The sequence below is a fragment of the Cyrtonyx montezumae genome, unplaced genomic scaffold, assembly GCF_038088225.1.
Source record: "Cyrtonyx montezumae isolate F1298 unplaced genomic scaffold, pur_monq_1.0 scaffold_3, whole genome shotgun sequence".
Lineage (NCBI taxonomy): Eukaryota > Metazoa > Chordata > Aves > Galliformes > Odontophoridae > Cyrtonyx > Cyrtonyx montezumae.
The window spans coordinates 94,599,719-94,611,816 of NW_027072034.1; the positions used below are offsets into that span (position 1 = coordinate 94,599,719).

General features: G+C 45.5%; 1 protein-coding gene across 12 annotated transcripts in view; it reads right to left on the reverse strand.

Moving 5' to 3' along the window:
* PPFIBP1 (PPFIA binding protein 1) overlaps positions 1-12,098 on the reverse strand; it is a 98,186-nt gene that overhangs the window by 43,677 nt on the left and 42,411 nt on the right. For all 12 annotated transcript variants that reach the window (XM_065742463.1, XM_065742468.1, XM_065742462.1 and 9 more), the window contains exon 3: positions 1,549-1,654. In XM_065742463.1, coding sequence (XP_065598535.1) covers positions 1,549-1,612 — 64 coding nt within the window. In that variant the 5' untranslated portion in view covers positions 1,613-1,654. The remainder of the gene's footprint in view (positions 1-1,548; positions 1,655-12,098) is intronic.

A 12,098-nucleotide genomic window follows, 5' to 3' on the forward strand; every position in this document is an offset into this window, starting at 1 on the left:
CAAGTAAAAAGACTAAATCATTTTGACAAGGGAAAAAAAAAGAAGTTCAGCAGCTTGACATGTTAGTACTGATGTCTGCATGTTAATAAAGAAAAAATCTCTTATTTGCATAAACTCACAGTATTTATGTTTGACCTACATTAAAAGTTGCTGTATGTTAAGTAAGGAAGGAAACTACAAATTCAGGATTAAAGTTGATTTTAATAAATCCAGCTAATTCCAACAAGAATTTCACCACACTGATTTGCAGCCTTAATACTGTAATGCCTCAGCACAATGAGATGTGCTCATGACAGAACATCAGCTTTTGTACTGTCAATTTTTGGAAACTACAGAGATATGCCATACATGCCCTGCCATGAACCTTCATTCACCTCATCTGCCATGCAAAAACAAAAAAAAAGCAAACATAATTCCCTTCAGAAAAAAACAGAGAACAATGCCCACGAAGGCATAAGAGCTGATATCCCTTTATGATATCATTTATTAGGTCTGTTCAGACACTGATAAATTAAGTCTGTGGTAACTTAAACATCTCAACTACACTCTTTTTTTTTAATTTTGATATTAAAACTTTTATCTTACCATAACCAACTTAGGCTCTTGGAAACACAGATGGCACTATCTGATCCAAATACCACTACATACTTATGGAAATTTCCAAAGTCACAGCTTAAGTGTATTTTTAGAGACCACTACAATCCAACCAAATCCACTTTACACACTTCTGCTGTATGTTCTTAATAGTTTTAAGAAAACTGCAAAGAAAAGTTGTTTCAGCAAAACACACATCGTGTGATTTTTTTTTCCGCCCCTAAGGAAACTATTTTTGGTGGAACTGCTAAAGATTTCATAACCACGTTGTTACACTTACAGAATATTTTCTCAGTTTGGGTAGCCGTTTGCATAGCTTTGCAGGAATATGACTGAACTATTAACTTATTGCTGCCTTGCCTCCCTGTGTTGTGTATTTATATTATTCTCTAACTCACTAAATTCAACATAAAAAGTTTAAGTTGTATAGTTTTTGATCCCTCTCTTTAGAGCACTTAAAATTTACAGGTACTTATAAAAAGTATTAATACTGAACACAGGTCAAGACCAAATGTTTAGACCCACAGCACTCCAACTTTGAAAAATGGAAAATTCAATTCATGTTTTAACTTTTGAGAACTGAGTAAAGGCCCAGAATATCTGGTATTAGTCATTTATTCTCCTCCTGCCTTGCAGTAGCTCTTCGAGCACACTTACACTGGCTTGAAATGTGCACTGTCTTCGGCTTTAAGGGCGCTGCCTGCACCAGCTGAACTCAGCTTCTGGAAGCAGCAATCTGATAGAGGCAGAGAGAAAAACTACAACCAATTCAGCTGTGTCTGGGTGTTAGAGCATGCAGTACACCCACTCAATTTGCCTGCAATCTCGAAGTCATAAGGCAAGACACCTAACAAAATCACCTGCACATTCTGACCTCATCCTGGCACTCCACATTCTGAGTAGAAAAGAGGAGGACTGAAGCAGTTAAATGAACGAGCAGCCCCAGGCATTTACCTGCTATTATGCCATCCATCTGCTCCAAAGCTGCAGCAAGCATGTCACTTGCATCACTCATCATCTTCTCTCTTCCTGGGGACAATCACCAAGTCAGCAATTCAATCTGCAAAAGAGAATTCCACTTCACTGCATGTTCTCTGAATTCAGACACCACTGTCACTAAACCAGTAACAAAACTGGGGATATCTGCTGCCCACAAGATGTGAGACTTTCATCATCAGGTCTGAAGAGGCATTCTGAAGAATCAAAGCATCATCTTAATGACCCAGGTGCCTCTTGGGCACGTCAGAGAACTAGTGGTGATCCATGGTGTAATGTTGCAGCCGCTCTCACCTTGAAGCTCCTGCAAGTCAGAACTGGACCTCACAGTATTCCCAGTTGAGTCCAGAAAAACTAGCTTGCCGAGCAGCTGTCTGCTTGAAGTTCAGCTGGAACCCCAGTGTGCTCGAGAAGAGCAGTGCTGTGAGGTGAGCACATGCTCAGGTACTTGGCGGAGCTGGGCCACAGAGGCCTGAGGCGCAGCTGATCCTTCCAGCCCAACGTGGACACAAGCCACGGAAACAGCCCAGACTGCCACGGCTTTCATCTACAACAGGATAGGCTTCTTCTGCTATAAGTACACTTGTAGAACACAGTTAAACAAACACCAGAAAGGAAAACACACTTCAACCTTTTGCACACCCTGCCGTTTGGTTTTTGCATTAGGCCACACTGCTGCTGACATTTGCCCCAACATAAGCAATTTAAGACAGTTGTTCACTGTATCTCTGGTTTAAATCCTGGAACAGAGTCCACTAAAACCAAAACATACCAGAAATGCACGTTATAAACTGCATTTTCCCTCCTATAAATCACCTTCCTGGTTTGATCCAGCTGCAAAGTAGCTGTTACTGAAAGTTGCCAGCTAGCTTTGCTGAAATATCAGACATGAAACACCAGCAAACTTCATCTGCTGGATCACAACATGTGTAAACAAGGTCCAAACCCTAGGATAACTTTTGAATGACAGCACAAAGACTAATACTCCTTTGGCAAATGGCTTGCTTTATTATTACTTAGTTGCCAGAGTTACAAAAGCCAAGAAAACTCTACAAAAGCTTGAGAGAACTTCAAAAAGTCAAAATACCTGGAAGTCAAGGTGCTGCAAACCTTTAACAAGTGTAGAAGCACCACAGCTGAAAGACTTCCAACCTTCAAGGAGGCAGAGCCTGATTTTAAACACCATGTCACTAATGAACTTCAAGCAGTACAATGCCTGCATAATATGCAGCTCCTGCAAGATACAAAACTCGGTTTTTTACAAAGGTATTCATTTGGATAATTCTGAAGACAGCTTTGTATTTTCTCTTTAAGCATTTTCTGACCCTGATATCCAGATCCTGACAAAATCCAGTAAGTACAGGCAACTGAGTACAGGGTGTGAATGATCAATTATGGATTTCCTCTCTGAAAACCAGGAGTACACAGTCCCAGAACTGCTGTTGCTACAAACAAAGTCTTGATTCCTCATAGCTCCAAGTTTAAAAGGATCACCCACAAAATGACAACAGCCAATTCATAAATGGGAACCAGGAGTGCCCACTATCTCAACAATGTGCTTTATAACACCTGATGAGAAGCAGTGAAGACTACAGAGTCAGGCTCTCTGTAGTGCTCAGTGACAGGACAAGAAGCAACAGGAACAAATGAAAACACAGGAAATTCCAGTGAAACACTTTATCTGCAGGTTCCAAGGGTGATATAATTAGGGAGCACTCCATCCCTTACCATCTGTTTGCAGTGCATCCCTTGTTTCTCACCTTATGTTTAGGAAAGACGTTAAGTGGAGGCCAAGAGCTGCTATCATTCAGTCCTCGTGATCAACTGCTTTGAAATCGGCACAGCCGGAGCTGCAGTGGCTGATTGAGGTACAGGGCGGGTTTTCGGGAGGTTCCAGTCTCTCGGGAACCGAGTGAGAGCGGCCAGTCCTGTAGGCTGTTCTCGCTTGAGGTTAACGAGGCGTTAACGAGGCGTAGGCATTGCCAGGGTTTCAGCACCCTCGCCCTCACCCCTCAGCTGAATAGGGCTCAGGGAGGGCAGCGAAGTGTCACTACCCACTGTTTGTTTGTGGGTTTTTTTATATATATTTTTTTAATTATTATTATTATTTATTTATTTTTAAGTTATTACAATTCATATCTATATATTATTATAAACTATTATTTATTTATTTATTTACTTTCAATTTTTCATTTATTTGTTTTTATTCTTTTTTGTGCCATGGTCTCTACTAGACAGAGGGCTTGCCTTAAAAAGGCTGTGGCGACCCAGACAGAAGGTCTGCCTAGAAGCGTGGCTACACAGGTCTCTGGTTGCAAGGAGTGCCAGAGCCTGCTGCTGCTGGATGAGGGTGCTAAGCAGTTCTCCTGTGCAAGGTGTGAGCAGGTGGAAGATCTGCTTAGCATGGTGGCTGAACTGAAAGAGGAGGTTGAGAGACTGAGGGCCATCAGGGACTGTGAGCGGGAGATTGACTGGTGGAGTAGCTCCCTAGAGCGCCAGAGAGAAAGGCACCGGGGAGATCCCCCGCAGTTGGTGGTGGACTCCCTAACCTGTCCCCGTAGGGCAGAAGGGGATACCTGAGGGATGGGGAGGCCTGGCAGAGAGTCCCTGCTCGGTACCGTGGGCAATCTCCCTCTCTGCCTTCCCAGTGTCCCCAGATACCCCTAAGCAATAGATTTGCAGCATTGGATGTTGAAGAGGTGATAAGGGGTGAAGTGCAGGAAGATTCCCGCAGGAGGTCACCAATGGCAAGGCAGTCACCTCCGTGCATTGAGACTGCTGCTACTAAGAAAGAAAGGAAGGTGATCGTAGTGGGTGGCTCCCTTCTCAAGGGAACTGAGGGCCCCATTTGCAGACCAGACCCAAACCGCAGGGAAGTGTGCTGTCTCCCTGGGGCCAGGATCAGGGACATTGCTAGAAGACTCCCGGATTTGATACGCCCCACCGACTACTACCCGTTACTCGTAGTTCAGGCAGACTGCAATGAAATATCTCAGAGAAGTCTGCGAACTATGAAAAGAGATTTTAGGGGATTAGGGCAATTAGTTCAAGGGGTGGGAGCACAAGTGGTGTTTGCTTCCATACCTTCTGGGGCAGTGAAGGACACAGAATGGGCTAGGAAAACACAGGTGATGAATAATTGGCTGAGAGGTTGGTGCAGAGACAGACACTTTGGGTTTTTTGACCACGGGGCAGTTTACTCGGCTCCTGGCCTGTTATCTGTTGATGGGATGCACCTATCTCAAAGGGGGAAACGAATCCTAGCACAGGAGCTAGCTGGACTCATTGAGAGAGCTTTAAACTAGCTGTGACAGGGGAAGGGGATAAAACAGGGCTCCCCAGTAAAGAGCCTAAGGAGGCTGTGCTGGAGAAAGGGGCGAGGCAGATATCTCAGCTGAAGTGCATCTATATCAATGCACGCAGCATGGGCAATAAACAAGAGCTTGAAGCCATTGTGAGGCAGGCTAACTATGACCTTGTGGCTATTACAGAAACATGGTGGGACCTCTCCCATGACTGGAATACTGGGATTGATGGCTACAAGCTCTTCAGAAGGGATAGACAGGGAAGAAAGGGTGGTGGCATAGCTCTCTATATCAAAGAGTGTTTTGATGTTGAAGAGCTTGAGGTTGGAAATGACAAAGTAGAGTCCCTATGGATAAGGATCAGGGGGATAGTCTTTAGGAGTGACATCATGGTGGGGGTCTGTTATAGACCACCTAGTCAGGATGAAGAAATAGACGAGGTGTTCTATAAACAACTTGTAGATGTTGCACAATGGCCAGCACTCGTTCTCATGGGGGACTTCAACTTCCCTGACATATGCTGGAAATATAATACTGCGCAGAGGAAGCAGTCCTTGAGGTTTCTAGAATGTGTGGATGATTGCTTCCTGACACAGCTGGTGCAAGAGCCTACCAGGGGAGATGCCTTGCTAGACCTACTTTTCACTAACAGGGAAGGACTAGTAGGGGATGTGAAGGCTGGGGATTGTCTTGGCCAGAGTGACCATGAAATGGTGGAGTTTGCTATTCTGGGTGACGTCAAGAGGGTGACTAGCAAAACTACTACCTTGGACTTCCGGAGGGCAGACTTTGACCTGTTCAGGACACTTGTTGCAAGGGTCCCTTGAGACTTGCTCCTGAGGGGTAAAGGGGTCCAGGAAGCCTGGATGCTCCTCAAGATGGAAATCTTAAATGCACAGGAGAAGGCTGTCCCGGAGTCCCGTAAGTCGAGACGGAGGAGAAAAAGACCAGTGTGGATGAACCGGGAACTTTTGTTGAGACTCCGAGAGAAAAAGAGAGTCTATGTCCTCTGAAAGATGGGACAGGCTACTTAGGGTGACTACAGAGAACTGGCCAAGATTTGCAGGCAGGAAGCTAGAAATGCTAAAGCCCAACTTGAACTTAGACTGGCTACTGCTGTAAAGGAGAACAGGAAACCCTTTTACAAATATATTAACAGCAGGAGAAAAACTAAGGAAAATTTCTCTCCTTTACTCAACGAGGCAGGGAATGTAACCACAGATGATAAGGAAAAGGCTGAGGTTCTCAATGCCTTCTTCACGTCTGTCTTTAATAGACAGAACAGTTGTCCACAGGGTACTTGCCCTGACCTGGAAGTCCGGGACGGGACGCATAATGCACCCCCTGTGATCCAAGCAGAGACGGTCAGAGATCTCCTCCTCCATCTGAACTGCCACAAGTCCATGGGGCCAGATGGGATCCACCCAAGGGTGCTGAGGGAGCTAGCAGAGGTGACTGCCGAGCCATTTTCTGCCGTCTATCAGAATTCCTGGTTATCTGGAGAGGTCCCACAAGAGTGGAGGCTTGCCGATGTGACTCCCATCTACAAGAAAGGCCGTAAGGAAGACCCGGGGAACTACAGGCCTGTCAGCCTGACCTCGGTATCAGGGAAAGTTATGGAGCAGATGATCTTGAGGGAAATCACAAGACACATGCATGGCAATAAAGGGATCAGACCCAGCCAGCACGGGTTCACCAGGGGCAGGTCGTGCTTGTCCAACCTCATCTCCTTCTATGACTGAGTGACCAGACAGGTAGATGAGGGAAAGGCTGTTGATGTAGTCTACCTGGACTTCAGCAAGGCCTTTGACACGGTCTCCCACAGTATTCTCCTGAGGAAACTGGCAGCCTGTGGCGTGCACAGGTTCACTCTTCTCTGGGTGGAGAACTGGCTGGAGGGCCATGCCCCGAGGGTAGTGGTTAATGGAGTTAAGTCCAGCTGGCGTCCTGTTACGAGTGGTGTCCCCCAAGGGTCAGTTTTGGGGCCCATCTTGTTTAATGTCTTTATTGATGACCTAGATGAGGGAATTGAGTGTACCCTCAGTAAGTTTGCAGATGACACCAAGTTGGGAGGATGTGTCAAACTGCCTGAGGGTAGGGAGGCCCTTCAGAGGGATTTGGATAGGCTGAACAGCTGGGCTGAGCTAAATGGGATGAGGTTCAATAAGACCAAGTGCCGGGTCCTGCACTTTGGCCACAATAACCCCATGCAATGCTATAGGCTTGGGGCAGAATGGCTTGAAGAATGTAGAGAGGAAAAGGACCTGGGGGTGTTGGTTGATGCTCGGCTTAACATGAGCCGGCAGTGTGCCCAGGTGGCCAAGAAGGCCAACAGCATCCTGGCCTGTATTAGAAATAGCGTAGCCAGCAGGAGCAGGGAGGTGATCATCCCCCTGTACTCAGCTCTGGTACGGCCGCACCTCGAGTACTGTGTTCAGTTTTGGGCCCCTCACTACAAGAAGGACATTGAGGCCCTGGAGCGTGTTCAGAGAAGGGCAACAAAACTGGTGAGGGGTCTGGAGCACAAGTCTTATGAGGAGCGGCTGAGGGAGCTGGGATTGTTTAGTCTGGAGAAGAGGAGGCTCAGAGGAGACCTTATTGCACCCTACCACTTCCTGAAGGGGGGTTGTGGTGAGGAGGGGGTGGGCCTCTTCTCCCTGATAACTAATGGCAGGACGAGAGGGAATGGCCACAAGTTGCATTGGGGAAGATTAGATTTGAGGAAACATTTTTTCTCTGAAAGAGTGGTCAGGCACTGGAATGGCCTGCCTAGGGAGGTGGTTGAGGCACCATCCCTAGCGCTGTTCAAGAAGCGTTTAGATGAGGTGCTAAGGGATTTGATTTAGTAGTTGGGTAGGGATAGTGATAGGGGGATGGTTGGACTAGATGATCTTGTAGGTCCTTTCCAACCTTATCAACCTATGAACCTATAGTTTACACTTCCACAATAAAGCCACAGCAAGAAGGACAGGTACATCTCCCTTGCACTTCAAATCCAGGCACAGCCCCCAAGCCCTATTTCTAAAAATCCACTTAATGCTCTGCCTAAACAAAGGTGTTGTCTGTACTTACCAAAAATCCCCAAGACAGCTAGCTGTACTAATGAGAGCTCCAGGGAAGGGAGTGTGAGGGACAGCATCTAGGATGTTTCCAGCATTTCTCTGTTGTCACCTGGCCTTACCACTGAGGCCAGCAAGATGTCAGCGTGCACACAGCTTCCTCCCCTGCTATCCTAGAAGGTGCTGCAGCACCAGGACCAACAGTGAAAAATTCCAAGATAAAATTTAGTGAAGCAAGACCACAAGATCACAGTGCTTTCCAAAAACCCTTCCACCATCCATGAAGCATCTTTTAACTGACAAAACAAGTCTACAGCTAAGAAACTTGGATAAGCAAAAGAAAAAAAAACAGCTGGACTTGATGCAACGAGATCCCATTTGCCCAGCTACTTTGTCCTAAAAGTGGTCATTGCAAACTAGGCTGGAACATCACATCCTGCTCTGGCCACCTTCCCAGCACAGTACATCCCATCCAGCAGTCAGGAAGCAAAACTGTCGCAATAAAAAACAATATTGGAAGCATTCTTCCCTTGTAATGGCGTAGAATCACTTTCATCCTTTGCACACCATCACTAGCACATGGGGAACGGATGGGCAGGGAGGAGATCAAAGATCTCATACACCAGCACACTAAGGAACCAAAATGCATAAGACAACAAACCGCAGGAGGAAGAACACAGAAAGGGGAGGCACAGGGAGGAGACAAACAAATGCAATTATTAGACAGAAGTTATAAACCAGAGTCTTCTGTGGCTTATAGAAAAGGACTAATCTGTAACATCAGATGATTAGTGACTGTGATGATCACTCACTGTGCCTACCAAAGGGCATCGTTCCCACAAGGCCTGAGAGGATCCTGTGCTGACCACTGAACCAACTGACCTTTCCTGTTTAATATGCCCCTTTCTTTGCTTTGCTTTTTACAATCCTGTTCTAATAGAAATATAATCTGGAGAAAACTCAAGGACTTTTTTTTTCTTTCCTTCCAGTGACTAAAGAAAACCCCAGAGTCAGCTAACAAGAGAAAATCCTAAAAAAGTCCCTTGAGAAAATGAGGAATAGCTAATATTTCAGATGACGTTGAGTGATTTCAGTTTCTTTCATTCACAAGAAGAATCGTACAGGGAAATCATTTTAATGCAGACAGATCTATGACATGGCAAATGAACAAGAAACCACAGCACACACACAGAGACCAGGGAGGAGGCAGACGCATGAAATGCACTCCTGGCAGAACACAGCTGAGTGCACACCTAGGAGGAAGGCAGCAACAGCACCCTGTCTGACAGACCATTTAAACAAGCCTTTCCTTGCTTTCCAAGAAAATGACTTACCTTCAGCATTCCTCCAGTGATTATGCACAACCAGTGCAAGCTGGGGAGGGGGGGGGTTTGCTCAATTATTTTTCTAAAGAAGCAGGTCTCTCTTCTAAGAGCTCCCAGCTGAACACCGTGCTCGTAGACAAGAACAAGCACTGCTTCATCAAGGCTCTATTTACAATCCACCATTAAAAAGAAAAAGAAAACATACACATGCAGTTATCTTCTCTATCAGTTGCAATCAATCCTATCACTGGCTGATATCTCCACCACATCCCTGGCTGTTAGAGAGATCATGCCAGTTGGCCTTACTTGTTTAATGTCCTCTCCTCTGGTCCCGACACAGCAGCCTGGTTGCTAGGGCTGTGCTGTTCACTTTTCAGTAGGTGGAGATTTTTCATTTTTATTTTTGAATGACATACAAACCCTCCGGCTACAGAGCTAGTGAAGATATATTCCAAATGACTTGCAGAGGAAACAGAACGCTCCCCTGCAAATGAAACCAAGGAAAACTACATAAACAAGTGCTTACAAGCTCTGTGAATGGGAACTGCAGTCACACAGGAAAACTGAATACAGATTTCAGAATCAGACATCTAATGAAGATGGCAGACCTTAAAGAAAAAAAAAAAGATGCCATGTTTTACACACACAGGAAATTATCTTTTCCCCACCCAGGGGCTCTCCCTTTCCTAAATCAAATAACACACCCTGAGGCATCTAAGGATAACATCTCCAAGCCCAACATCCTCTAAACTCTTTGTATCAATTCTGGGGTGGCCTTATTCTGAATGTCCACATCTGGTGGAAAACACACCTGGCTCTAAAGTGCAGAGACCCACAGAGCTGAGTTGAATCAGCTGCCTCCCAGCAGCTGGAAGAACACACTGTGCCCTGATTGCAGCCCAGGGAACAGCAGTCTGGCCTTTTCGTCCCATTTGCCTTCTTTCCCATGCACATGCTCTGCAAATGTTCGGAATTAGGAAAGAAAGCATCAGCTACAGCTTATTCTTATGATGTGATGCAATAAGATGGATGCCCTGAGTTTCCCAGCTTTCCCAGTGCTACACAACAGTCTTTTAAACAGGAAATTCTGATACACAGAAATGGAAAATCTTGATTAGGGTTTGCTTCTGACTGAAGATGAGAATGAAAAAAAGAACCCTGAAGAGTCAGCTATTGCCCTAGCAGTCTGCCACAAAAATGCAATAAAAAAGCCCACAAACTACAGTCATATTTTATGGGCAGGGTGGGGGAAGAGAAAGCGTTCCATAGCAGAAGCAAGATCCCCAACTTCACTTGGCTGTAAAAATATATGTTGCTGTACTTTCACTGCAGTGCACTAAGAGATGACTGTGCAAGAGGCCTGAAGAGTCTTCTAGAGCAAATCCCACTTCGCAACACAAAAACAACACACCTAAGCAACTAATTTCTACAAGTTAAAGCTCTATTCCAAGAAGATAAATGTCACTTCAGACACACACCCCTATTTGTGCTGTTACTTGTTAGCCACAACAGAAACATGAACAGAAAGTCTTATTTACAAAATATGTTACAATAACAAGTACAGATTACTTCAAATGAATCCCATCTTAACCCCTGGAATCATTTCTCATGGGATGTTTTGAAGATATTCAACTACAGTGCTACCAGTCAGCACTGTTTTAACACTCAATAATGTATTCATTCAGCTCATTTATACTAGAGGTCATTAACATTTACGTTAAAAAGACAACTTCATTTCATATGTTTCAGGACTGGAAAAAAGAATCCTTAAAAAAGAAAATGGAACCTCGTTGAATATACTGCCCTGGTATTTTACAGGAAAACAGATAAAGTTTTAAAAAAGAATAATAAAAAAACGTTGGAAACATCTTAGTGGGAACAATTTGGAGTAACATCTCAGCATGAGGCAAGGTAAAGTAGTTAGATCCCAAAATCATCCCACAGTATGTTTTGAGCTGTGTATGAAGCAGAAATAAGAGAAGACAACCACATCCTGTCTGCCTCCTCGGTGGCACGAAGCAGCAAGACGCTCCCTGACACCTAAAGACTGCCTGCCAGGGAAGCTGCTGGCATGGCTGGTCAGTGACAGGCAGCCCCACGGCCAGACCCTGCACTCCCACCTGGGAATGTGGTACGTGGACATCTCTGCCTGTATCATCCAACAGCTCATTCACTCTGCAGCACTCTGACTGCCCAGGGCTCTCGCGATTAATCATGAAATCCATCCACACACCACACTGGGAAGTGGTAGAGCATCTCTCCATGAAAGGAAGTCACTCTGTGACAAGAGAGCAGTCATACTGAAGCAAGAAGGGCTGATGAGAATGGACACATTCCTTGGCTGAACTTACTATGCAAAACAAAGCTGCTCCTTTTCAGGAGGATGGCTAAAAGGAGCCCCATCCCTAAAGAACTTATTTCCCATACAGGTGATGGAGCACTCGCAGGAGTTGCCAAGAGAGGTTGTGGATTCTCCTCCTTGGAGATCTTCAAAAATCTCCTGGATGCCATCTGGGGCACACTGCTTTAGGTGTCCCTGCTTGAGCAAGGGTTACAGCAGATGGATCCAGATGCCCTGACAACCTCAGCTACTGCATGGTCCTGTGAAAGCCAAAGCCCAGTGTGGCTGTCCTGCAGACCCCACCAACTTGCATAGGCCAAAGGCCAGACACTTGACTCCTTCAGATGACACGTATCCTCCGTGAAACACAGTCTTCATCATCTTCCAGTGGCTCATCCTGTCTGCCACACCAGATAGGGTTGTAAGATCTGTCAGCACCAAGCATCCTATGCCAGTACAAAGCAGCAGTACCATCCAA